Source organism: Cetorhinus maximus, chromosome 10, assembly GCF_964194155.1.
Source record: "Cetorhinus maximus chromosome 10, sCetMax3.hap1.1, whole genome shotgun sequence".
In the NCBI taxonomy this organism is placed as follows: Eukaryota; Metazoa; Chordata; class Chondrichthyes; order Lamniformes; family Cetorhinidae; genus Cetorhinus; species Cetorhinus maximus.
Genome location: NC_135888.1, coordinates 22,519,749 through 22,547,633, shown reverse-complemented (window position 1 = coordinate 22,547,633; position 27,885 = coordinate 22,519,749). Strand labels below are relative to the sequence as shown.

Sequence of the window (27,885 nt, the reverse complement as noted above, 5' to 3'; positions counted from 1 at the left end):
GTTCCCTTGGTACCGAGCCCCCGGCAGCGCGGCGGCTCCCTCGGTACCGAGCCCCCGGCAGCGCGGCGGCTCCCTCGGTACCGAGCCCCCGGCAGCGCGCGGTTCCCTTGGTACCGAGCCCCCGGCAGCGCGGCAGCTCCTTCGGTACCGAGCCCCCAGCAGCGCGGCGGCTCCCTCAGTACCGAGCCCCCGGCAGCGCGGCAGCTCCCTCAGTACCGAGCCCCCGGCAGCATGCCTCCCTCAGTACCGAGACCCCGGCAGCGCGGCGGCTTCCTCTGTACCGAGCCCCCGGCAGCGCGGCGGCTCCCTCTGTACCGAGCCCCCGGCAGCGCGGCGGCTCCCTCGGTACCGAGCCCCCGGCAGCGCGGCTCCTTCAGTACCGAGCCCCCGGCAGCGCGGTGGTCCCTCAGTATTACACCGGAGTGTCAATCTGTGTCATGTGCCCATGTCTCTGGAGTGGGGTTTGAGCCCATAAACCTCTGATGAACTGTCGTTGTTATTAGCCACTGAGCTAGAGCTGACACCTTTCATTTTTATTATTCAATCCCCCTCCCTAGCTGATCTCCCAGCATTGCAGGCTGTGATCTGAGTTTCCACCCTGCTGGACTGTGTAACCCGGTTGCCTGATCAGTCCAAAAGATCCCATGGAAGCATTTGAAGAGGAGCTGGGAGCCCCCTCTCGTGTCCTGCCCAATAGTTACCCCTGAACCAGCATCACCCAAACGATCACCTCATTATCATATTGTTTGTGGGATCTTGCTTATACAAATTGGCTGCCCTGCATTACTACAACTTGTATTTATGCAGCAGCTAGAACAACTACAACAAAAAACATCCCAAAGAGCTTCACTGAGCTACATAAAGAGATCTTGGTGACCAAAAAAGCTTGGTGAAAGAGATGGTTTTAAAGGAGGAAAGGTGGGCCTGGGTAGGGAATTCCAAAACTTTAGGCCTAGGCAGCTGAAGGTATAGCCTCCTATGTAGGAAAATATTCCGGTGCAACAGCGCTGGCACGTCACATGTCACTGGGCCGTTCTGGGCTGTGGAAATTTTGATTTTTTTTTTAATCAGTTGTAACTTTGGGTTTGGGGAGTGTCTCCTCTGGAACACTAACACGCTGTGTGTTTTTGCATAGATTGCTCTCTTTCAGAAGGAACTTGACGATTTGAAGGGTCGCACGGCACGTTCCAACTTTGAGGTTGGCAGCGCCAAGGAGATGTCCCACCTGCGGTATGACGCACAGTCACTGCAAACCTTTCTGTTCGAAATCAAGGAGATAACTGAGGCAAGTGGAGAGCCCAGCTCAGGGTAATTTGTTATCAAAGGGGAGGAGCTGGAGTACTAAGGTCATGCCAGGGTGAGAGTGTGGGCAATCAGTGGGGAAGTGTAACCCTATTATGTAGTACAGTTCCCCCCAACCCAAACCTTTGGTAGTCCACTGCCTGACCAGGCAATTAACAGTAACTATATTCTATCACCATAGAAATTGATTACAAAAGCTTCCCTCACACAGTGTGTGAAACTTGGCAGCTATTCTGGGAAGTTCATTAAGACCATTACACCTCATTAAAGTGAAATTACCATAATTGCTCTGAACAAAATCAAAAATACTGTGCATGCTGGAAATCAGAAATAAAAACAGTATGTGAAATACTCAGCAGGCCTGGTAGCCCCTGAGGGGAGAGAAACAGAGTTAAAGTTTCAGGTCGACCTTCCATCAGAACCAGTCTTGGCTTTCCCTCTCCATCGATGCTGCCTGACTTGCTGAGTTTTTCCAGCATTTTTTCTTAATTCATTGCACTCCTTTACTCTCTGTTTAATGGCTCTGATTGTTAACCTGTGGGTGGTAAGGAGCCAATGCACTCCGGAAGACAGGGTTCCTTGTAAAGGGTGGAAGCTGCTGAACACTTGCTGCTCTCTCACTGTGAACTGCACAGTTTCAAATTTCCCGAACTGGCACATCTCCTGTCTCCCAGTCCAACCCTTAACGTGGAACAAAAACAAAAGAGCTGGAAATACTCAGTTGGCCAGGCAGCATCTGTGGAGAGAGAAACAGAGTTAATGTTAACTGTTCTGTTGAAAAGGTCATCTTGGCCTGAAACGTTAACTCGTGTTTCTCTGTTCACAGGTACTGCCTGACCTGCTGAGTACTTCCAGCTCTCTTTTTTAATTTCAGATTTCCAGCATCTGCAGTATTTTGCTTATGTATTAGCCTTTAACTTGGAACAATGAGCCAGAGATTGCTGACAGAATTACATAGAATATGCAGCACAGAAACAGGCAATCCTGTCCAACTAGTCTATGCTGGTGTTTACTCTCCACTCCAGTCTCCTGCCACCTCATCTCAGCCTTTCAACATATCTTCCTACTCCTTTTTCTCTCATGCACTTACCTGACTTCCTTTTGAAAGCGTCAAAAGCTTTTTGCCTCATCTGCTTCCTGTGGTGGCGAGTTCCACATTTTGACCAGTCAGTAAAGATATTGCTCCCTATTAGGTTTATTAGTAACTATAATAAAAAAGGGAGGAAGTGATAGACCAGGAAATTACAGGCCTGTCAGTCGAACCTCGGTGGTGGGGAAATTACCAGAAAGAATTCTGAGGGACAGAAGATATCTGCACTTGGGAGAGAGAGACAGATAAATCAGGGATAGTCAGCAAGAATTTGTTAAGGGAAGGTCGTGTTTGACAAATTTGAATGAATTTTTTGAGGAGATAACCAGGAGTGTCGATGAGGGTAATGCATTTGATGTGGTCTACATGGACTTTAGCAAGGCTTTTGATAAGGTCCCTAGTGGCAGATGGGTCAAGAAAGTAAGAGCCCATGGGATCCAAGGCAGAATGGCATGTTGGATCCAAAATTGGCTGAGAGACAGGAAGCAGAGGGTGATGGTAGAGGGATGTGTCTGTGACTGGAAGTCCTTCCAATGGAGTTCCGCAGGGCTAGGTGCTGGGGCCTTTGCTGTTTGTGGTGTACATAAATGATTTGGACTTAAATGGAGGGGCTATGATCAAGAAGTTCGCGGATGACACAAAAATTGGTAGGGTGGGAAATAATGAGGATAGTCGTAAACTGCAGGAGGATATCAATGGACTGGTCAGGTGGGCAAAGCAGTGGCAAATGGAATTCAGCCTGGAAAAGTGTGAGGTAATGCACTTGGGGAAGGCTAACAAGGCAAAGGATTACACTATGAATGATAGGACTCTGGAACGTACTGAAGATCAGAGGGACCTTGGTGTGCATATTCACAGATCCCTGAAGGTAGCAGGGCAGGTAGATAAGGTGGTTAAGAAGGCATATGGGATACTTGCCTTTATTAGCCGAGGCATAGAATACAAGAGCGGGGAGGTTATGCTGGAACTATATAAAATGCTGGTTGGGCCACAACTGGAGTACTGTGTGCAGTTCTGGTCACCACATTATAGGAAGGATGTGATTGCACTGGAGAGGGTACAGAGGAGATTTACCAGGATGCTGCCTGGGCTGGAGGGTCTGAGCTATGGGGAAAGATTTGATAGGCTGGGGTTGTTTTCCTTGGAGCAGTGAAGGTTGAGAGGGGACCTGATAGAGGTGTATAAGATTGAGGGGCATAGATGGGGTGGATAGGAAGGCATTTTTCACAGAATCACACAGTGCAGAAGAGGCCCTTCAGCCCATTGAGTCTGCACCGTCACGCGAGAAACACTTGACTTACCTACCTAATCCCATTTACCAGCACTTGGCCCATAGCCTTGAATGTTATGACGTGCCAAGTGCTCATCCAGGTACTTTTTAAAGGATGTGAGGCAACCTGCCTCCACCACCCTCCCAGGCAGCGCATTCCAGACCGTCACCACCCTCTAGGTAAAAAAGTTTTTCCTCACATCCCCCCCTAAACCTCCTGCCCCTCACCTTGAACTTGTGTCCCCTTGTGACTGAACCTTCAACTAAGGGGAACAGTTGCCCCCTATCCACCCTGTCCATGCCCCTCATAATCTTGTACACCTCGATCAGGTCGCCTCTCAGTCTTCTCTGCTCCAATGAAAACAACCCAAGTCTATCCAACCTTTCTTCATAACTTAAATGTTTCATCCCAGGCAACATCTTGGTGAATCTCCTCTGCACCCTCTCCAGTGCAATCACATCCTTCCTATAATGTGGCGACCAGAACTGCACACAGTACTCCAGCTGTGGCCTCACCAAGGTTCTATACAACTCCAACATGATCTCCCTACTTTTGTAATCTATGCCTCGATTGATAAAGGCAAGTGTCCCATATGCCTTTTTCACCACCCCACTAACATGCTGCTCTGCCATCAGAGATCCATGGACACACACGTCAAGGTCCCTTTGTCCCTCAGAACTTCCTAGTGTCATGCCGTTCATTGGGAATACTTCCTTGTCAAATTATTCCTTCCAAAGTGAATTACCTCACACTTTTCAGGGTTAAATTCCATCTGCCATTAGTAGAGGAGTCAATAATCAGGGGGCATAGATTTAAGGTAAGAGGTAGAAGGCTAAGAGAGGAGTTGAGAATTTTTTTCACCCAGAGGGTGGTGGGAGTCTAGAACTCACCGCCTGCAAGGCTGGTTGAGTCAGAAACACTCGTAACATTAAAGAAGTATTTAGATATTCACTTGTGTTGCCACAGCCTCCAGGGCTATGGGCCAAGCACTGGAAAATTAGATTAATGTAGTCAGATCTTTGTTGGCCGGCACGGACAGGATGGGCCGAATGACGACCTCCTGTGCTGTAAATGTCTGAGTCTTTCTTGTATTTATGCCCCTATTTTTCTCCTGCCAGTGGAAACACTCCCTTCAGGTCTACCCTGTTGAACCTGTTCAGAATTTTAAAGGCCTCCACCAGGTCTCCTTTTCCGATGGCTGTAACCTCCCTGTTCTGGTGCTATCCCTGTCAATCTTAGCTGCACTGTCTGCCATGCTCTAATTTCCTTTTTATAGACTGGAGGCCAGAACTGTGCAAAGTTCAACCTGAGGAGGGTGGAAGGCAGTAAAGTCTGGGTGGGCAAAGTCTTGATCAAGAATTGGGAGCACGGGACTGGGTCAAGTGGTACACCAGGATTCTGGCTTCGGGCCTGATCTGCACTCAGCTCCATATAGGAGTTCCTTCCTCAGATTGGCTAGTGTGGGAGAGTAATTCTACTGCGCCCATGCCACCTATTTTCTGTGCTATTACTAAGACAATTTATTGAGGAATATCATTAGAGGACACTTGGATGTAAAGATGTCTCTTTATGAGAAGAATTCTCTTAGTTGGCAGTGGCTTTTATGCTGATGTTTGATTTTATTTTTGCATTTTTTTTCCCGCCCCATCCTACTAGACTCTGCATGAAGAAATCGGCATTCTGAAGACTGTGATGCTGGAAGGATTTGCTGCTGTAGAAGATGCAACTACGCATAACGAACGAAGCATTGACAAGAATTACCTTCAGCTACTTCGTAGAAAACCCCTTGACCCAAAGAGCGAAGCACAACTTAAGGTGCGTTGCTGGCTTGTGTTGATGGCTTCAGATAATCATATTGCACTGAGCCCATCAAGGCAAATCTAACTGATCAATTACCCGGGTTCAACTGGTGACTATTCAAGTCCCTTATCATCAATCAGGCAGATTGAATTGAAACAGGGAAAGGAATTTAGCAAGTTGGCAAAAGAGCAGAATGGAGATGGGGAATTTTTTTTTAAGCCTGGCAAGTTGTGAATTGGAATGCACTGCCTGAAAGGGTGGCGAGAGCAGATTCGATAGCAATACTCAGAAGGGAGTTGGATATTACATAGAATTATTTAAAGTACACAGCAGAGAAACAGATCAGTCCGTTCCAGTGTTTATGCTCCACTTGAGTCTCCTCCCATCCTTCCTCATCTAACTCGATCAGGCTGTCTATCCTTTACTCCCTCGTGTTTAACTAACTTTCCCTTTAAATACATCTATACTATTCGCCTAACACTCTTTGTGGTAGCAAGTTCTACATTCTCATCGCCCTCTGGATAAAGGATTTCTCCTGAAATCCCTGTTTGACTTCTTGGCAACAATATGATATTGATGGTCTCTAGTTTTGCGCTCCCCAACAAGTGGAAACGCACTTTGAGTCTACTCTATCAAAACCTTTCATAATTTTGAAGACCTCCAATTGGTCATCCCGCAGCTTTTTCTTTTCAAGAGAAAAGGGACCCAGCCTGTTCATTCTTTCCTGATAGGTATAACCAGTGCTTCTGTATCTATTATATAATATAGCAACCACAACTGCAAGCAGTACTGTAAGTGTGGTCCAACCAAGGTTAAATACACGTTTAACATAACTTCCCTACTTTTCTCTCCCTCTAGAAATAAACTGTTGTGCTTGGTTTGATTTTTGTTTTAATGGCCTTATTGATCTGATAAGTGATTTTTTTTATTTGTACTCCCAGATCCCTTTGCTGTTCTTTCCCATTTAGATTTTTATTTTTAAAATAATATGCAACTTTGTTTTTATTATCAAAATGTAATATCTTATTATCTATGTTGAAATTCATTTGCCAGTTGTATGCATGTTCTTCAAGTTTATTAATATCCTCTTGTAACTTGTTGCATTCCTCTTCAGTATTGACTATTCCTCCCAGTTTGGTGTCGTCAGCAAATCTAGAATTTGCGTTTTTGATTTCAAAATCTGAATTGTTAATAGAAATTGTAACAATGGTTGCCTCAGCACTGATCCATGTGGGACCCAAACTCCCACTTTCTGCCACTCTGAATAGCCGCTCTTACTCTCTGCTTCGTCTTGTAGCCAGCTAGCTATCGGTTCTGCTAATTGTCCCCTAACTCTGCATTCTCTGATCTTACTCATTTGTTTATTTTGTGGCACTTATTGAAGGCCTTTTGGAAATACCAATATATTACTTCTACTTAATTACCCTTGTCTATTCTCTTCCCTGCTAAAGAATTCAGTGAGTTTGGTTAAGCAAGACTTTTCATAAGACCATAAGACAAAGGAGCAGAAATTAGGCCATTCGGCCCATCGAGTCTGTTCCGCTATTCAAGCATGGCTGATAAGTTTCTCAACCCCATTCTCCCGTCTTCTCCCCATAACCTTTGATCCCCTTACCAATCAAGAACCTATCTATCTCGGTCTTAAATACACTCAATGACCTGGCCTCCACAGCCTTCTGTGGCAATGAATTCCATAGATTCACCACTCTCTGGCTGAAGAAGTTTCTCCTCATCTCTGTTCTAAAAGGTCTTCCCTTTACTCTGAGGCTGTGCCCTCGGGTCCTAGTCTCTCCTACTAATGGAAACATCTTCCCCACGTCCACTCTATCCAGGCCTTTCAGTATTCTGTAAGTTTCAATCAGATCCCCCTTCATCCTTCTAAACTCCATCGAGTATAGACCCAGAGCCCTCAAACGTTCCTCATATGTTAAGCCTTTCATTCCTGGGATCGTTCTTGTGAACCTCCTCTGGACCCTTTCCAGGGCCAGCACATCCTTCCTGAGATACGGGGCCCAAAATTGCTCACAATATTCTAAATGTGGTCTGACCAGAGCCTTATAAAGCCTCAGCAGCACATCCCTGCTTTTATATTCTAGTCCTCTCGAAATAAATGCCAACATTGCATTTGCCTTCCTAACTACCGACTCAACCTGCAAGTTAACCTTAAGAGAATCCTGGACTAGGACTCCCAAGTCCCTTTGCACTCCAGACTTCTGAATTCTCTCCCCATTTAGAAAATAGTCTATGCCTCTATTCTTCCTACCAAAGTGCATGACCTCACACTTCCCCACGTTGAATTCCATCTGCCACTTCTTTGCCCATTCTCCTAACCTCACACTTCCCCACGTTGAATTCCATCTGCCACTTCTTTGCCCATTCTCCTAACCTGTCCAAATCCTTCTGCAGCCTCCCCGCCTCCTCAATACTACCTGTCCCTCCACCACCTTTCCCTTTTGAAATCCCTGCTGACTGGTAATGTGTTTTTGGTTTATAGGTGTTTTTCTATTTTCGCCTTTAGTTGTAATTCCATTTTCTTTCCAACATGGAAGTTAAGCTGACTGGCCTATAGTTCCCTGGATATGTTCAGCCTTCCTCCTTAAGTATCCATGTAATATTACCTATTCAGCAGCCCTCTGGCACTACACCCTTTTCTAATAAATTATTAAATATGTACAATAGTGTTTCTGCTACCTCTTCCCTAGATTCTTTTGAAATGTGTGGATGTGATCTGCCTAGACTCTGGCTTTATCCTCATTGAACTTAATTAGTTTATTTAATGCTTTTATTTATTTATTTCAATGTGTGTATTTGTACTTGTAAAGGAAAATCATTGCAGGTGAATGAACTTTGGAGTGGGACTAATGGGAAAACACTTTTAAAGAGCCAGCACAGGCATGAAGGGCCAAATGGCCAAATTCTGGGTCATAACGTTTCTCTTTCTGGAATAGACTTATTCAGAGATTTGTTTGTTTTGGTTAGGATATCCAACCTGGACTTTCAAAGATTCAAGAGCCAGAGTACAGGCTAATGAATTGTTTGCCCATCTGCATAACATCAGCAACATCCTTGCTGTAATTGAAGACTCTTTTGAAGTAAAGCCACAGAATTCTCCCCGAGGCTCTGGCTTCAATTCCCAGCAGCAGGACCAGTTATGCTGATAGGATGACTTGCAGTAAGCGGGGGAGGAGGCTCATGTGGAGCATAAAAACTGGTGTAGAGCGGTTGGGCCGAATGGGCTGTTTCTGTCCTACACAACCTAAATAGTTCTATGTGGCTTGATGCTCAGGTTTAGTTTATATTTTGTTGGGATGATCATGGAGCCTTGTAAATGACGAGTTGCTGCCTCCCTGCATCTTTAGGAAGTGTTATCTTGTAGAGCTTTGCACTTTTTGATTGTGAACACATCATTGATTTGGTGTGTTTTGAGCTGGCAGCAGTGAAAGCGCTGAATCACTCGCTCGGTAAAGGAGTGCTTAAAATAATTAGAATTGAGGCATGAGCCCAGATGAGGAATGTATTTTAGATATATGTATTAATCGGTTTAAAACGTGCAGTATAGTTTGATTCACGACTAAGAGAACCTGCTGACAGTCTGCAGACTGTAGCGGTTGCTGCTCAGAAATGCCCACACATTCAGTGGCTCCTTATACCCAGATCTGGAGTCAGCATCTGACTTGAGACATTGGGAGGCATCATCTCCTGTTCATCAGGCCCTGGCCCCTTGATACGCTGTGACAGAGTCTCCTCTCCACCATTGCCATGGCCCATTGCAGCTTCTGTCACCGCAACAATGCGCACCATGACTTAGTCTTTGTCTCATCATAGTAACACAGCTGAAATGTAATTTTTTAAAAAAACCTTTGACTTGTGGATGAACCATCAAGTTTCATTTAAACAAAAAAATGCCCTTTTTTTGCGTTACAATGCCTAGAACTCAGTTCCCAGGTGATTAGGGCAGCTGGGCTTCTCTTATTGACTTTGCCAAACGATGAGCCTGCCTCCTTGCCAGGGTAACAAAAACAGGAACAGAAATACCTGGAAAAACTCAGCAGGTCTGGCAGCATCGGTGGAGAAGAGTACAGTTGACGTTTCGAGTCCTCATGACCCTTCAACAGAACTAAGTAAAATTAGGAAAGGAGTGAAATATAAGCTGGTTTAAGGTGGGGGGGGTGTTGGGACAAGTTGGGACAAGCAGCCAGTGATAGGTGATAACCAGAAGCTGTCACAGACAAAAGGACAAAGAAGTGTTGAAGGTGGTGATATTATCTAAAGGAATGTGCTAATTAAGAGTATAAGTCGGGACAGATAAGGTACAGATAGCTCTAGTGGGAGTGGGGGAATACTAAAAGGTAGAAATAAACAATGGTGGAAATACATTTAAAAATAATTGAAATAGGTGGGAAAAGAAAAAATCTATATAAATTATTGGAAAAAACAAAAAGGAGGGGGAAGAAATGGGAAGGGGGTGGGGATGGAGGAGAGAGTTCAAGATCTAAAATTGTTGTACTCAATATTCAGTCCGGAAGGCTGTAAAGTGCCTAGTCAGAAGATGAGGTGCTGTTCCTCCAGTTTGCGTTGAGCTTCACTGGAACAATGCAGCAAGCCAAGGACAGACATGTGGGCAAGAGAGCAGGGTGGAGTGTTGAAATGGCAAGCGACAGGGAGGTCTGGGTCATGCTTGCGGACAGACCGAAGGTGTTCTGCAAAGCTGTCACCAGTCTGCGTTTGGTGTCTCCAATGTAGAGGAAACCACATTGGGAGCAACGAATGCAGTAGACTAAGTTGAGGGAAATGCAAGTGAAATGCTGCTTCACTTGCAAGGAGTGTTTGGGCCCTTGGATGGTGAGGAGAGAGGAAGTGAAGGGGCAGGTGTTGCATCTTCTGCGTTTGCATGGGGAGGTGCAGTGGGAGGAGGAGTAGGGGGTGATGGAGGAGTGGACCAGGGTGTCACGGAGGGAACGATCCCTACGGAATGCTGCCGGGGGGTGAAGGGAAGATGTGTTTGGTGGTGGCATCATGCTGGAGTTGGCGGAAATGGAGGATGATTCTTTGAATGCGTAGGCTGGTGGGGTGATAATTGAGGACAAGGGGGACCCCATCATGTTTCTGGGAGGGAGGAGAAGGCATGAGGGCGGATGCGCGGGAGATGGGCTGGACACGGTTGAGGGCCCTGTCAACTAGGGAAGATGCAACACCTGCCCCTTCTTCCTCTCTCCTCACCGTCCAAGGGCCCAAACACTCCTTTCAAGTGAAGCAGCATTTCACTTGCATTTCCCTCATCTTAGTCCACTGCATTCGTTGCTCCCAATGTAGTTTCCTCTACCTTGGAGAGACCAAATGCAGACTGGGTGACCGCTTTGCAGAACACCTTCGGTCTGTCCGCAAGCATGATCCAGACCTCCCTGTCGCTTGCCATTTCAACACTCCACCCTGCTCTCTTGCCCACATGTCTGTCCTTGGCTTGCTGCATTGTTCCAGTGAAGCTCAACACAAACTGGAGGAACAGCACCTCATCTTCCGACTAGGCACTTTACAGCCTTCCGGACTGAATATTGAGTTCAACAATTTTAGATCTTGAACTCTCTCCTCCATCCCCACCCCCTTCCCGTTTCTTCCCCCTCCTTTTTGTTTTTTCCAATAATTTATATAGATTTTTTCTTTTCCCACCTATTTCAATTATTTTTAAATGTATTTCCACCATTGTTTATTTCTGCCCTTTAGTATTCCCCCACCCCCACTAGAGCTATCTGTACCTTATCTGTACCTTATCTGTCCTGTCTTATACTCTTAATTAGCACATTCCTTTAGATAATATCACCACCTTCAACACCTCTTTGTCCTTTTGTCTGTGACAACTTTTGGTTATCTCCACCTATCACTGGCTGCTTGACCCAACAAACCCCCTTCCCTTAAACCAGCTTATATTTCACCCCTTTCCTAACTTTACTTAGTTCTGTTGAAGGATCATGAGGACTCAAAACGTCAACTGTACTCTTCTCCGCTGATGCTGCCAGACCTGCTGAGTTTTTCCAGGTATTTCTGTTTCTGTTTTTGTTTTGGATTTCCAGCATCCGCAGTTTTTTGTTTTTATCCTTGCCAGGGTGTCCATTCAGCATAACTTTAAAGATGCAAAGGAAGTTCAGACCAAAGAGTTTGAGGTGACTGATATTATAGACCCAGAAACCTACTCCTCCGCAGATTTAAAATCATTAATTCTTGGAATGTGTTCAGTGCCTGTCTCCAGTTTCCTTAAGAAAGTGACAATGATGCCCACCTTCTTGAGCTGCTGCAGCAGTTTTTGATACAGTTGAGTGGTTTGTTAAAGCTGTTAAACACCACCTAGGTGTGTGGGGGCTGGAGTCCTATCTCGGTCAGATCTGGCAAGGACAGCTGGAGTCCTCCTTGAAAGGAAATCCAATTGAATTCAGATTCTTAAACTGCCTTGGTGGGTGTGAGCTTGTGTTCTCTGAATTGTTAACCCAGCAATGTAACCTATACACTACTGTACCCAAGCAATGTTTTTATCCTGTTAACGACTATAGCCAAGGTGTTTGAGATTTTTCCCTGTGAGGGTGAAATGATGATAGATGAATTATTGGCGCTTGTAACCAGTGTTGGCATTGGACAGGAGCCCCTGCCCCAAACTCTGTGCAGACTGGAGCACTCATCATTCTCATTCCACCCTCCCAAAATAAGAACAGAAAATTCTGGAAGTACTCTGTAGGATCGACAACATCTGCGGAGAGAGAGAGAGAGAGAAACAGCTTTAACGCTTCAGGTTGATGACCTTTCATCAGAACTGGGAAAAATTAGAGATGTCATGGGTTTTAAGCAGGTGAAACGGGAGAGAGTGGAGAAGGAACAAATGGGAAGGTCTGTGATGGGGTGGAGGGCGGGAGACATTATTTGACCAAAGAGTTAGTAACTCAGGGCCAAAGGGAGTGTTATTGGGACTAGTAAAAAAACAATATGTTCAGAGGAGATGTGAATGGTGGAATAATGAACAGCTGCCTTCTGAAAGGAAAACAGCAGAAAAACAAGATGAAGATCAGGACAAGGAAACAAAATTGAGCCGAGTTTACGGTCTGAAATTGTTGAACTCAGTGTTGAGTCTGGAAGACAGCAAGTGTCTTATCGAAAGATGAAATGCTGTTCCTTGAGCTTGTGTTGAGCTTCACTGGAACGCTGCACTAGGACAAGGACAGAGACCATCGCGAGAGCAAGGTAGAGAACTAAAATTGTTCCTGGAGAGTTATATGAGGGCCTGGACACACTGAGTAAACAGTGCATAGAATATGCAGCATAGGAACAGGCCATACAACCCAATTGATGCATGTTCCTTACAAACCTCCTCCCAACCTTTTTTATTTAACTGTGTTAGCATATCCTATTCCTTTCTCCCTCATGTACTTAACTAGCTTCCCCTTAAATGCATCTACGCTAGTTATCTCAAGCACTCCTTGTTGTGAGTTCCTCATTCTCTCTGGGTAAAGAAGTTTCTCCTGAATTCTCTGTTGTATTTATTAGTGCCTATCTTATATTTATGGCCTGTAGTTTTCATCTCTTCTAGAGAAAAGAGCACCAGCCTGTTCAGTCTTTTCTGATAGGTATAACCTGAGCTCTCGTATCATCCTTGCAAGCCCCTTTTTGCACCTTTGCCAGTGCCTCCATATCCTTTTCATAATGTGGTGATCAGAACTGTGCACAGTGCTCTTTGTGTGGTCCAACAAAGGTTGGATATAAGTTTAGCATAACTTCTCTGCTTTTCAATTCTATCTCTCTAGAAACGAGCCCGAGTGTTTTGTTTGCTTTTCTAAGGGCCTTATTAGCCTACAAGCTTTGTCATATAGAATCGTACAACACAGGAGGAGGCCACTTGGCCTATCATGCCTGTGCCAGCTCTTTGAAATGCCATGCAATTTAGTCACTCGCCTAGCTTTATCCTCACGACTCAAGTATTATTCATTTGCCTTTTACAAGTGCCTGTGGAGTTTGATTCCACTGCTCTTTCATGCAGCGCTTTCCAGATCTTAAGTTTTTGTGAAGACGTTTCCCCTTTATTTCTTTTGTCAATTATTTTAACTCTGTGACCTCTGATTGCTGTCCAACTTACCAGAGAAAATAGCTTCTCCAAACTTGCTCTATTGAAGCTCCTCATAAATTTGAATAACTCTATTAAATCTCCCCTTAAACTTCTTTGCTTCAAGGAGAACAGTCCCGACTTCTCCAATCTATCCACATAATTGAACTGACACCTGGTTTCATCCTGATAAAGCATATCTGTAGCCTCTCAGGGCCTTGGCATTCTTCCTAAACTATGGAGAGAGCCCAGTAATTTATCAAAGTTGTGCAGTTGCCAGCTCTTTTAAGTTTACTATTGTACATTTTTTCATAGAGGAATCTTTTTTGCTTTGCAGGAAATTCGCCATCTGCATCAGTATGTGAAGTTTGCAGTGCAGGATGTAAATGATGTGCTGGATATGGAATGGGAGCAACACCAGGAAAAGAACAAGAAACACAAGTGAGCAGCTCTCAATGCTGAGCTTGGAAATGTACCCCGGCTTTAGAATATGCTGCCAATCATAGGAATTTAGGAGCAGGCGTAGACCATTCAACCCTGTGAGCCTGCTCCACCAATCAATAAGACCATGGCTGATCAGGTTGTGGTCTCAACTCCACTTTCCTGTCTGCCGCCCATATCCCATGACTCCCTTGTCTATCAAAAATCTGTCCAACTTTACCTTGAATAAATTCAACGGTTCAGTGAGCAACATGCTGGTCTTGCAAGTTGTGGACTTAAGTCTGCAGTCCAGAGTCTCGAGCACAGAAATCCAAGCTGAGGGAGTACTGCATTGCGGGAAGTGTAGTCTTTCTGATGAGATGTTAGGCCGAGATCCGGTGGACAATAAATATTCCCACGATTTCCATTACAAAGAAGAACAGGGAAGCTTGCACCCCTCAACAAACATCATTTTAAAAAAGAAACATTTATCTGGTCATTTATCTCATTGCTGTTTGTGGGAGCTTGCTGTGTGCAAATTAGCTGCCACATTTCCCCATATTACAGCAGTGACTACGTTTCAAAAGTACTTTACTAGTTGTAAAGCACTTTGGGATCTCTGGAGGTCATGGAAAGCACAATATAGAGACAAGTAATCTTTAATTCAGGTGCAACCCAGAGATTATTCCCTGAGTTCCTGTTACCTAACGCCCTGTCTGTGGACTAGTGCCTGCATTTTCCTATTGATTTCAGCATTTTGAGCATCCTAGGGCTAATGGGTTGGAAATAACGCCTCCCTCAATGGTGGATCTAGACCAATAAATGAGCATCCTCTTTTTAACCAATCACGGAACAGCTTTTACTAGTCCTGCATATTCATTTCACCCCAAGCCAAGTTCAAGAAGGCAGCTCACTACCAACTTCTGAAGGGCAATTAGGGATGGGTAATAAATGATGGGCTAGCTAGTGATGCCCACATCCTGTGAATGAATAATAAAAAAACTAGATGCTAATAAGTTTCTTGATAATAGGTTTATTTACAAAATGAAGGATTACATATGTTTGCTTCCTACCCATTACCCACTGTGTCGCAGCAGTCTTTCTTTATAAATGCCCTAGGCATTTTAACTAAACAATGCCCTTCACCTCTGTGTCTTAATAATATCATTAACGTACCATGAGCACTGCAGTGTTGCGGGGCATTGGCAGGTAGAAGAGACGGCATGTCGAAATCGACTAGGCATCAACCCCGTGTGCATGCCCATCCCTGCAAGTATTGATACCATCAGATGTAACCCGCGCCCCCAGCATCTTTATAAATATTGACACCTATTTGGGACTGCAATGATTGCCAATGAGTCAAGATCTATTTTCAGACAAGTTTGTGCTGCCCAAAGGATAGAGTGCTGTCATTGTGGAAAATGTTTCTCAGTGTACAGCAGCAGATTATCCTAAAGTTATCAAATGTAGAAATCTGTTGGCAAACGCATGGAAATCTAACCTTGCAGATCCCTTGGAGTTTTGCTTTTTGAATTCCCTATTCAATTTATTAGTAGCTATCTTATATTTATGGCCCCTTGTCCTGGTCTCCCCAGCAGGTGGAAAAATCATCTCTAGATCTACCCTATCAAACTCTTTCATAATCTTTAAGACCTCATCAGGTCACCATCAGCCTTTTCTAGAAGACGTAGCCCCAGCCTGTTCAGCCCTTACTATAATCTCTCAGTTCCAGTGATGCCCGTGTAAATCTTTTTTTGCACTTTTGCTGGTACATTTATATCCTTTTAGAATGAGGAACAGTACTGCACTTGTGGCCCAGTCAAGGTTTGCTGCACAAGCGTGTGTTTGGTGATGTTAGTTTTCACATATCTGTCATGCGAGGAGGAGCTGAGTGTTTCACCTTTGCTTTGTTTTAATTTTAAAGCTTCCACTATTTCATTCCAGACACTTACTTCTGCCAGAGAGGGAAGTGTTGTTTAACGCTTTGTCAAGTCATCATGAGATCATTACCCAGCAGGATAAGAGGATTGATGAACTGATAAACAGCCTGCAGAATCTCCGCATTTATAATCAGACCTCCAAGTGGTGCATGCCCAATGACAAATGCCTGCAAAGTGATCAGTGGTAGGTTTTAAACATGTCCCCATTAAGAACATTAGTGCATAAGATTCTTGGTGCTTCGTTAAATGTCAGCTGGGGTTCAGAAGGTTAGCACACTTTGCTCTGAGTGAGAAGATTGTGGACTGAAGTCTCACTCCAGAGACCTGAGCATGAAATCTAAACTGACACTTCCAGTACCAATACTGAAGGAGTGCTGACTATTGGAGGTGCTGCCTGTTGGGTGAGCTGTTAAACTGCAGTCCTGATGCTCTGTCAGGTGGACATAAGATCCCATGTCACTGTTTCAAAGTAGAGCAGGGGAGTTTTCCCCACCCACTCCCCCTGCTAACATTTATCTGTCAACCAACATTACTAAAACATTACATGGCCATTATAATAACGCTGTTTGTCGGAGCTTGCTGTGTGCAATTGGACTGCCACATTTCTTACATGTAGCTACACTTCAAAAGTTCAGAATTGACTGTAAAGAATTTGAAACATCCTGAGTTGTGAATGATGCTTTACAAATACAAGCTCTTTTAAAATCTTGGCCACCTATCCTCATAGGCCCTGGTGAGTTTCTCTGGAATTTGTATTATAGTGAGTGTGTTACACACTTATGTGGTGGGTCATGGTAAATGGTGAGGTGTTCTGTCAGGGAGTTGTTTCCCTTTGCCACCTTAGCTTTTGCATTTCCACCAGTGAGTGGCCTGTGCTACTGCCCCATCTAAAATATTCTGAAACTTCCTGGCCAGATGAAGCATGTAGCTCGTGTAGGATGAAGAGAAATGCTCCTCGCCTTGAACTGAAAGCTGGAACATATTCTTTTTACTTGCACTGCAGTATTAGTTGAGTAGTCCGCCAAATGTTGACCTTATTCTGTATCAGAGTTACTGTTTTTAAAAATGCCATTTTTATTAGCCCTTACAACAATTGTGTAAATGCTAGCCATTTGTCTTGTGTAGATTCCTCCATGCCCTTAGGTAATAAAACAAATTGAAGCAGAGCAGGAGATGGATTTCAGGTTATTTGTAGGCACGGTGCTGACTCAGGAAAGTGTTGGTGTCCTGGCACAGTCCTAGGTCTCGCGGGCGTTAAGTTGGATAGATTTTGACCTTCGGATGAAGCTTGCTTTGTTGCCACTTGTATTTTGAATTAATGTGCTCTATTTGACCTTTATTAAATGTTGAGCGCCTGAGACTCCCCACAGTCGCAGGGAAGCTGAACAAACCTGCAAATTCAGCCTTGGAGAAAAGGCAAATCTTACCTGGCAGTCTTGAGATGTTGCAAAGGCAACCACAAGGATGGAGCCTTTATCCAGAAGGTTATAAGCATAGAAGGGACACCATTTGGGCCCATTGTGTCAGTGCTGGCTCCGAAACAATCCCAAACTAGCCCCACTGCCTCATTTATGAATCAGTTTTACCGTACCTTCAATTAATGCCCTGGTTTGGTTTTTCTTTAGCTGGGACACTGAGCTGGAGATGCTTCGCAATGTTCTGGTGAAAACTACCCTAGATGGAGCTCCGAAGGTGACTTCACCCGCCCCAGGTAAACCATCGCTGTATCGTGTCTGATTTGTTCATGGGGAAAGGGTCAACTGTTTGGGGTGAACTTTTAAAGAAACAAGTTGATCTGTGTGAGTTATCACAAGTACTCTGGCTATTTCCCTTTATGGACTAGAGGGTCTGGGCTAAGCCTGATTTGACTTGGTGTCTCATTAAGACACAGAGTTTAGGTGATTCTCGGGATTCTCATGCTAGCTGGCTGATTGCAGCTGCTGCAGAAGTTGAGATACTCCAATCCCTCTGGTCTATGGTGGGAATTCAACCAGACGTCCTGCTGGGAACTGTGCGTGTCTGGACATTGGGAGATAATAGGGCCATGTTTAGCTGTTCATTGTGACATGTCCTGATGGAGCCCCTAAGAACAGCTCCTTCAGGAGAGGAGGGGATTGAATGAGGGAGCAGGGAAAGCAAATACATTCAGCCTGCCCTAATGTGCAGACACGTACTAGGTATTGGATGTGACTCAGTTGGTAGCACTCTTGTTGGAGTTAGGTGGGGGTGGGGTTCACATCCAACTCAAACTAAGGCCCTTACTCTAGACTGACAGTCCAGTGCAGTACTGAGGGTGTGCTGCACTGTTGGAGGAGCCATCTTTCGGATGAGACATTAAACTGAGGCCCTGTCTGCTGACTCAAGTGAAAGGTAAAGATCACACGGCACTATTTCAAGAAGGTCAGGGTGGCCTTTGTGCCCTGGCCAACATTAATGCCTCAACCAACATCACTAAAAGAGAGTATGTGGTCATTTTTACATTGCTGTTTGTGGGATCTTGCTGTGCACAAATTGGCTGCCATGTTTCCAGAATTACAACAGTGACTACCAGTCAACAGTGCTTCATTGGCTGTGAAATGCTTTGGGATGTACCGAGGTGCAGTAGTAATGCAAAAACTTTCTTTAAAGTCATGACCTCTTCAAGAGAAGTTCTCATTCCTGATATGTTTCTGTGGATTGTGTTTTGTGTGGAGCTGTTTGGTGAGATGATAGTGGTTGGTGAGGTGTTTACCGAGGAATGCTTGCCACATAAGTTTGTTTAAAATAGAGCCCAGAGTTTATGGACTTGAACTTTGCCATTAGTTTAAACAGTGTCCCCAGTACCTCCCATGCACTTTTACTGAAAGAACTGTAGCAAACTTGAACAAGAGTATCATGCTAACAGTAGGAAAATGACTCAGTGAAGCCTCTCTGAAGATCTTGATGATGATGGTGCAACAAGTGAAGTTATGACAGAAATCCACATTGGACTGAACCAGGCTTCAAGGGATTTTTTGGGAGAACGTTCCAAGTTTTGGAGGCATATCTGAAGGATATGCAGCCAAAGGTGGAGCCACTCGAAGCGGGCACATCAAAGAATGTAAGAGCAGCACACATGGCCCCTGGAGTCTGCTCCACCATTCAATAAGATCATGACTGAATTTCTGCATGAACCCACTTTCCCACCCAATCCCCATATCCTTTGAAAAGAGCCAGAGGTGGAAGGACGAAGGTGATGAGTTCGCAGGGCTGTGGGTGGCTGACTGAAAATGCCGAGCTAAAGAAGATCAAGACCGTGGCTGGCTCTGTGGATGAGGTTAACTAGCATTAAAACCTCTTTGCTGTAGAGTCCTCCTGCTCCTAGATTGAGAACTAGTCTGTTATTCACCCATGTTTTTTTCCCTCATTCACAGGGTGTGGGCTTCGCTGGCTGAGCCAGCATTTATTGCCTATCCCTAGTTGTCCTTGAGAAGGTGGTTGTGAGCTGCCTTCTTGAACTGCTGCAGTCCCTGTGGTTTAGGTACGTCCACAGTTCTGTTAGCGGAGGGAGTTCCAGGATTTTGACGCAGCGACAGTGAAGGAATGGTGATATATTTCCAAGTCAGGATGGTGAGCGACTTGGATGGGAACTTCCAGGTGGTGGTGTTCCCATCTATCTGTTGCCCTTGTCCTTCTAGATGGTAGATGGTCGTAGGTTTGGAAGATGCTGTCTAAGGAGCCTTGGTGAATTCCTGCAGTGCATCTTGTAGATGGTACACACTGCTGCTAATGTGCATCGGTGGTGGAGGGAGTGAATGTTTGTGGATGGGGTGCCAGTCATGCGTCCTGGATGGTGTCAAACTTCTTGAGTGTTGTGGGAGTTGTGCTCACCCAAACAAGTGGAGACTATTCCATCTCACTTCTGACTTGTGGCTTGTAGATTGTGAACAGGCTTTGGGGAGTCATGAGGTGAGTTACTCCTTGCAGGACTCCTAGACTCTGACCTGCTCTCGTAGCCACAGTATTTATATGGATAGGCCAGTTCAGTTTCTGGTCGATCATAACCCCCAGGATGTTGATCGTGGGGATTCAGTGATGGTAATGCCATTGAACATCAAGGGGCGATGGTTGGATTCTCTCTTGTTGGAGATGGTCATTGCTTGACACTTGAGTGGTGCAAATGTTAATTGCCACTCGTCAGCCCAAGCCTGGATGTTGTCCAGGTCTTGCTGTATTTGGACATGGACTGCTTCAGTATCTGAGGAGTCGCGAATGACACTGAACATTGTACAATCATCAGCGAGCATTCCCACTTCTGACCTTATGATGGAAGGAAGGTCATTGATGAAGTAGCTGAAGACGGTTGGGCCGAGGACACGTGTGTGTGCACAGAATGCAGTATAAAGAAAGACTTGCATTTATATAGTGCCTTTCATGACCTTGGGATGCCCCAAAGTGCTTTACATCTAACAAAATATATTTGAATTTTGTTCTTTGTTATAATGTAGAAACCACAGTAGCCAGCTTGTACACAGCAAGCTCCCACACATACCAATGGTACTAAGCAGATACCTGTTTTTGAGTGATATTGATTGAGGGATATATATTGGCCAGGCCACTGGGGGTAACCGCCCTGCCCTTCTTCGAAATAGTGGCTATGGGATCTTTCACTTTTCACCTCGGAGAGCGGATGGGACCTTAGTTTAATGACTCACCTGAAAGACAGCACGCACCTCTGACAGTGCAGCATTCCCTCAGTACAGTGCTGGACTGTCAGCCTGGATTATGGGCTTTAGTTATGGAGTGGGACTTAAATCCACAACCTTAATGTCTCATCTGAAAGAAGGAAGCAGGTTTATCTAGAGTTTTTGATTCTTTCAGCAGAAGCACATTGCACAGCAGGCTCTAACTGTGCTTTTCATCCAGGGTTAAGGGTATATTAACCTGTGGCTTGCTGTAGTGATGTGCCTAAATGTACAAATATGCAGGCATGCTGCACCGTGTATTGCTCTTGGAGAGAGGTTAATAGGAGGTTTGATGGAGATGTTCAAAATCATGAAGAGTTTTACTGGAGTAAATAAACAGAAACTTTCCACTGACCAAAGGGTCAATAACTAGAAGGGCATGGAATTTCAGTAATTGGCAAAAGAACCAGAGGGAAGCAAGTTATATGGTCTGGAACTCACTGCCTGAAAGGGTGGAGGAAGCAAATTTAATTTAATTAAATATATTGGATAAATATTTGAAGGGGAAAATTTGCTGGAATAGTGGGGAGAGTGCAGGGGGAGTGGGGTGTGTTAGCTTGCTCTTTCAAAGAGCTGAATTACCTCCTTTGCTGTATAAGGGGTGGACACAGCAGGCCATGGGTTTCTGATGGTGCTCTCTGTGATGAACTTCTACCAGCATCTGTAAGTGACAGATACAATATCTAGGTGCATAGACCATAGCTCCAATCTGTTTGGTACCTGACTGGTCTCTATAACTGGGGATATTAGGAAATGTGGCCTGTGAGATTATGCCTGGTATCTGTGCCAACTGATGAGATCATGTCTGGGTATCTTGGGGCTGATGACAGCCTCAGTCTTTGTGGTCCATTGTGCTGATAAGACTTCCACTCGCACCTCCCCTTTGTGATTCAGCTCCCAGACCTCTACATAATACTCCACTGTAGATTTAATTTAGAGAGAAAAGATTTGTGTCTGTGCTCATTTACTAATGTAATTCCAGGATGCTGACCTGGAAGTAGCCTTCCCTTTCCAGTAACATAATGAGAATCCTGCAGTATGTGAGGATATAAAAATAAGGATGGGATTGATCTGTTTGAGGTGTAACTGGGAACCTGTGTTCACCACCGCTTCACCTCTCAATTCCTGCCATTAAAGGTTGGGTACAGTTCATGTGTGATGGTTGAGCCCTCCTACTTCATCTAGTGGACATTATTCATCTGTGATCCTTAACAACAATTGTTGCTCGGGTAACAACGTTTTCTTCACTGGAGAAGATCATAAAATGCATAGAAGGAGGCCTTTGGGCCCATCGTGACTATGCTGTTCTTTGATAGAATCATCCAATTATTCTCACTCCCCTGCCCTTCCCCTGCAGCCCTGTAAACTTTTTCCCCTCAAGGTATTTATCCATTTCTCTTGGGTGTTAACTATTCAATTTGCTGAATAGGTTCTGAAGGATAATCTCACTTCTTTAAAGGACCTTGAAATTCGGATGAGCACCTGTAGGGAATAAAATTGCCAGGTTGTGGGAAAACAGAGGGAATGGGAGTAGCTAAATTGCTCTTGCAGAGAGCCAGCGAGGACTTGATGGGCTGAATGGCCACCACCTGTGCTATAAGTGTTCTGAAATTCTAGAGAGAGCCATGAGAGTAAATCTCACTTCAGTGGCGGTGCGAAACAGCCCTCTAGTGGTGAAAAATGCTGTTAACTTTAAGTCAGCAAGTTATTTTAACTTGGAACCATGTGCATATGACCAAGGATAAAATTCACAAACTCCAAGCAAGGTTAGAGCTGAGAAGAAAAACCAAAAATCACCCCCACCCCCCTCCCAACATGGGATAGTGAAACAGGTTCCCAGGGTAGAGTTGATTTGGGTTAGTTGACCTTTTTAAAAAGGAACTAGTTTGGTTTCTGTTGAGAATGGGCATTCAGGTTTCAGAGATACAAGGCAGAGTTGTGAGCTTGGTGTTCTTTGAAGTCAGGGCTTGATGCATGTTGGGCAGGGACCAAAGGATTGGCTCTGCATTTATATCTCCTTGTTTTTTAAATATAACTTTAATTAAAGTTGATTGCACGCCACTTAGCAAAGATTCCCTTCTGTTTGGGGAAAGTAGTTATGCTATGTTTCTTTTCTCTTGCAAAGGTTCCAGAGTACTTTGCATTTAATTGGTTTATTTTGAAGTGCAGTCATGGTTATGCAAGCAGACTGAGCAGCCATGTGCATATGGCAAGATCCCATAAACAACAAAACAAAGAACAGGAAATGCTGGAAACACTCAGCGGCCAGTTCAGCATCTGTGGAGAGTGAGATGAGATATTTTAGGTGCAACCTTGATCTGAACTGCACAACATGTTTATCACAGTACTGTAAATAGAGGGATGATGAATGTTGGCCAGGACCCAAGGAGAACATCCTACACTTTAAGTGCTGCCATCCAATCGCTACCCTCCTTCTGAGCAGAAGGTTTTTCCCAGTTGCTCTTTCTCAGGACTCATGGATATAAATCTTTGAAGGTTACAAGACAAGCTGTTAAAAAAGCATATGGAACCCTTGGCTTTATAAATAGAGATATAAGAGCACACAAACAAAGAGCAACTATACCTGGTGTTTATACATCACTGCTTTGTTAACATTTGTTAAAGTGCACCACACTTTAGGAAGGATGTCAAGATTGCTTGGAGAGGGTGCAGAATAGATTTACTAGAATAGTACCAAGGATGAAGGAATTTAGTTATGTGGAAAAGCTAGAGAGGCTGGAATTGTCCTTAGAGGTTAGAGGGAGATCGAATGGTAGTCAAAATTATGAAGGTGTTTTTCAATTCTTTCATGGGATGTGGGCATCGCTGGCACTGTCCATCCCTAAATGCCCTTGAACTGAGTGGCTTGCTGGTCCGTTTCAGAGGGCAGTTGAATGGATCATTTTACTGTGGCTCTGGAGTCCCATGTAAGTCAGAACGGGTAAAGACGGCAGATTTCCTTCGGTAAAGGGACATCAGTTTTGTTGTTTGTGGGATCTTGCCACATGCACATGGCTGCTCAGTCTACTTGCATAACCATGACTGCACTTCAAAATAAGCTAATTAAATGCAAAGTACTCTGGAACCTTCAATGACCTCTTTGAACCAGATGGGTTTTTGGAACAATTGATGATAGTTGTCATGGTCACCATTACTGAGACTTTATATTCCAGATTGATTAATTGAATTTAAATTCTACTAGCTGCCGTGGTGGGATTTGAACCCATGTCCCCAGACCATTATCTTCAGCCTCTGGATTACTAATGCAGTGCCACTATCACTGTACCACACATTGCTGGATTGACTTGATTATGTGAAGTGTATTTTTTACTCACCTCATTTTTCACTCATCTCATTTTTCTTTCTGACCTTAAGGTAAACTATCTCCAGTGAAACAATCCCAGCTACGGAACTTCCTTTCAAAAAGACAGACTCCGCCTGTGAGATCCACTGCACCAGGTAACAAGTAAGCCCATCAGGGGAAATGGCCAAGGTTGGTGCATGGTTACAATTTTTAATTGTAACTGTGTAAGGGGAGTGGAAAAGGACCCAGTTGAATCTGATGGGTCAGTGGAGCTACAGCAAATTCTGAAACAAACACAGAAAATGCTGGAAAAACTCAGCAGGCCTGGCAGCATCTGTGGAGAGAGAAACAGAGTTGATGTTTCGAGCCCCTATGACCCTTCGTTAGAGCTGTAACTTCAGAGCAAATTCTGTGCTGCTGCTGAGCACCATAAGTGGGAAACTCAATTTACAGCTGCACCCCCCACCCCCCAACTCCCATATTTCAATAGGAGAGTAACTTATGTTGGCCAAAAAGTGACAACTTTTAACCATTTGGATTAATGTCAATGACAGCAACTTGAAGGCTCTGTTCATTTTGGGCAGAAGCATTTGTGCTTTCTCAATAGTTCACGTCTTGTAATGTTTAATTACCCTTTGTCTACTTTAAGCTCTTCTAATTCCCACTTGTGGTGTGGGTTTTGAGTTCGTGTTAAACACTGACTGCAGTGCAATAAATAAAATAAAGCTTGCAGTCAGAGTGGAGAAGGAAGCAACTGGGCAACAAGTCACTAAGCAGAAGGAATATTCTTGTTAGACAGTGATAGCACTACCCACATTGTTAAACCCATAGCATGTAACACTGTTAAATAGTGAGGCCTGTACTTTCATTTCAGCCTGTCCTGTCTCTTAAAGAAAACACACCCTGCTATTCTCAGGGAGGTCATCGGTGTCATGCCATATTCTCTTCCCCTGCAGCTAATCTGTCCAGGTCAGCATTTATATCACCTAAATGTTTCGGGGAGTTGGAAGACATGAGCCATATCTCTGCTTCACTGCGTCTGGATCATGAAGGTCTTCAGGCTGAGGAACAGGAAGCGGCACCTTCGTTCAAACATGCTCCCGTCACGAGGCTACCTTCGTTTCCACCAGCGCTGATCACTGCGCAGTCAACACCTTATGGCAAACCTCAGCCTGCCGGAGCTCCCACTCCCAGCACAGGTAAGAGTGTGAAGTAAGAATTCTGCTGGCCAAGATACTGTCATAGTAAAAAAAGAACTTGTAGCCTTCCACTACATCAGGATGTCCCAAAGCGCTTCACAGCCAAGTGTTGTAAAGTAACCACTATATGGAAAATGGGGCAGTCAGTATGAACGCAGCAAGTTCCACAAACAGCAATGAGATAAATGACCAGATAATTCAGTTTGTGCTGTTGCTTGAGGGATAAATATTGCCCTGAGAGAAGACCCCTTCCCTTCAGGATAGTACCATGAGATCTTTTACATCACCTGTGAGATGAGATGTCTTGTACTGTTTTTATATATTAACCTTTTTAGATGTGAAGTATCATTTGTGTTCCAGTTGAAAATCTAATGCAATTTTCATAATGTTTGTAAAAATGGCACTTTAAGTTATATTGAATGTGGGTGGATTGTACTGATATAGAGGGTATACCGAATCACAGCCAATCATTGGCCAAGGAAGAGCGTCCCTGGAACATTGTGTCTATGAGATGTGTTTAGTTAGTACTACTGGCTTTGGCTTCCCTTACTGTGGCTTACTTATAATAGTTACTTTCCCATCTGCCACTTATTGCGTTTTGTAGAAGTGACAGGCTTACATTTATGATAGCACCTTTTACCATCTTGGGATGTTTTAACATAGTGTACAACCAGTTGAGTAGTTTTGAAGTGCTGTTGCTGTTGTAATATTGAAAACGCAGCAGCCAATTTGCACACAGCAAGCTCCCACAAACAGCAATGCAATAATGACAAGATAATTTTAGTGATATTAGTTGAGCCAGGACCCCAGGGAGAATTTTTATTTTTTATTCTTTCATGGGATGTGGGCTTCGCTGGCTGAGCCAGCTTTTATTGCCCATCCCTAATTGCCCTTGAGAACGTAATGGTGAGCTGCCTTCTTGAACCACTGCAGTCCATATAGTGTAGGTGCACCCACAGTGCTGTTAGGAAGGATTTTGACCCAGCGACAGTGAAGGAACGGTGATATATTTCCAAGTCAGGATGGTGAGTGATTTGGAGGGGAACTTTCAGGTGGTGGTGTTCCCATGTATCTGCTGCCCTTGTCCTTATAGCTGGTAGTGGACGTGGATTTGGAAGGTGCTGTCTAAGGAGTCTTGGTGAATTCCTGCAGTGCACCTTGTAGATGGTACACACTGCTGCTACTGTGCATCGGTGGTGGAGGGAGTAAATGTTTGTGGATGTGATGCCAATCAAGTGGCCTGCTTTGTTCTGGATGGTGTCAAGCTTCTTGAGTGTTGTGGGAGCTGCACTCATCTAGGCAAGTGGAGAGTATTCCATCACACTCCTTACTTGTGTCTTGTAGATGGTGAACAGGCTCTGGGGAGTCAGGAGGTGGGTTACTTGTCGCCGGATCCCTAGCCCCTGACCTGCTCTTGCAGCCACAGTATTTATATGGCTAGTCCAGCTCAGTTTCTGGTCAATGGTAACCCCCCACTCCTCCCCTGGATGTTGATAATGGGGGATTAAGTGATGGTAATGCCTTTGAACGTCAAGGGGCGATAGTTAGATTATCCCTTGTTGGAGATAGTCATTGTCTGACACTTGTGCGGTGTGAATGGTACTTGCCACTTGTCAGCCCAAGCCTGGATATTGTCCAGGTCTTGCTGCATTTGGACATGGACTGCTTCAGTATCTGAGGTGTCGCGAATGGTGCTGAACATTGTGCAAGCATCAGCGAACATCACCACATCTGACCTTATGATAGAAAGAAGGTCATTGATGAAGCAGCTGAAGATGGTTGGGATGAGGACGCTACCCTGAGGAACTCCTGCAGTGATGTCCTGGAGCTGAGCTGACTGACCTCCAACAACCACAGCCATCTTCCTTTGTGCTAGGCATGACTTCAACCAGCGGAGAGTTTTCCCCCTGGTTGCCATTGACTCCAATTTTGCTCGGGCTCCTTGATGCCACACTCGGTCAAATGCGACCTTGATGCCAAAGGCAGTCACTCTCACCTCAACTTGAGAGTTAAGCTCTTTTGTGCATGTTTGAACCAAGGCTATAATGAGGTCAGGAGCTGAGTGGCCCTGGCGGAACCCAAACTGTGCACCAGTGCGCAGGTTATTGCTAAGCAAGTGCCACTTGATAGCACTGTTGATGATCCCTTCCATTACTTTACTGATGACCGAGAGTAGACTGATGTGGTGGTAATTTGCCAGGTTGGATTTGTTCTGCATTTTATGTACAGTACATACCTGGGCAATTTTCCACATAGTCGGATAGATACCAGTGTTGTAGCTGTACTGGAACAGCTTGGTAGGAGCGGGGCAAGTTCTGGAGCACAAGCCTTCAGTTCTATTGCCAGTTTATACCCTTTGCACTATCCAGTGCCTTCATCCGTTTCTTGGCATCACTTGGAGTGAATTGAACTGGCTGAAAACTGACATCTGTGCTGCTGGGGACTTCCGAAGGAGGCTGAGATGGACCATCCACTCGGCACCTGGCTGAAGATTGTAGCAAATACTTCAGCCTTATCTTTTATACTGATGTTCTGGTGTCCCCCCATCATTGAGGATGGGGATGTTTATGGAGCCTCCTCCTCCAGTGAGTTGTTTAGTTGTCCACCACAATTCATGACTGGATGTTGCAGGACTGCAGAGCTTGGATCTGATCCGTTGGCAGTGGGATTGCTTAGCTCTGTCTATCACTTGCTGCTTATGCTGTTTGGCATGCAAGTATTCCTGTGTTATAGCTTCACCAGGTTGACATCTCATTTTTAGGTTTGCCTGGTGCTG

At 44.7% G+C, this 27,885-nt stretch overlaps 1 protein-coding gene across 1 annotated transcript in view; it reads left to right on the top strand.

Moving 5' to 3' along the window:
- The window catches only part of nup214 (nucleoporin 214), a 127,513-nt gene that overhangs the window by 33,140 nt on the left and 66,488 nt on the right, over positions 1-27,885 (top strand). The window contains exons 16-22 of the mRNA XM_078551278.1: positions 1,136-1,285; positions 5,320-5,478; positions 13,881-13,984; positions 15,908-16,087; positions 17,529-17,614; positions 23,982-24,065; positions 24,867-25,109. Of these exons, the coding sequence (XP_078407404.1) occupies positions 1,136-1,285; positions 5,320-5,478; positions 13,881-13,984; positions 15,908-16,087; positions 17,529-17,614; positions 23,982-24,065; positions 24,867-25,109 (1,006 nt within the window). The remainder of the gene's footprint in view (positions 1-1,135; positions 1,286-5,319; positions 5,479-13,880; positions 13,985-15,907; positions 16,088-17,528; positions 17,615-23,981; positions 24,066-24,866; positions 25,110-27,885) is intronic.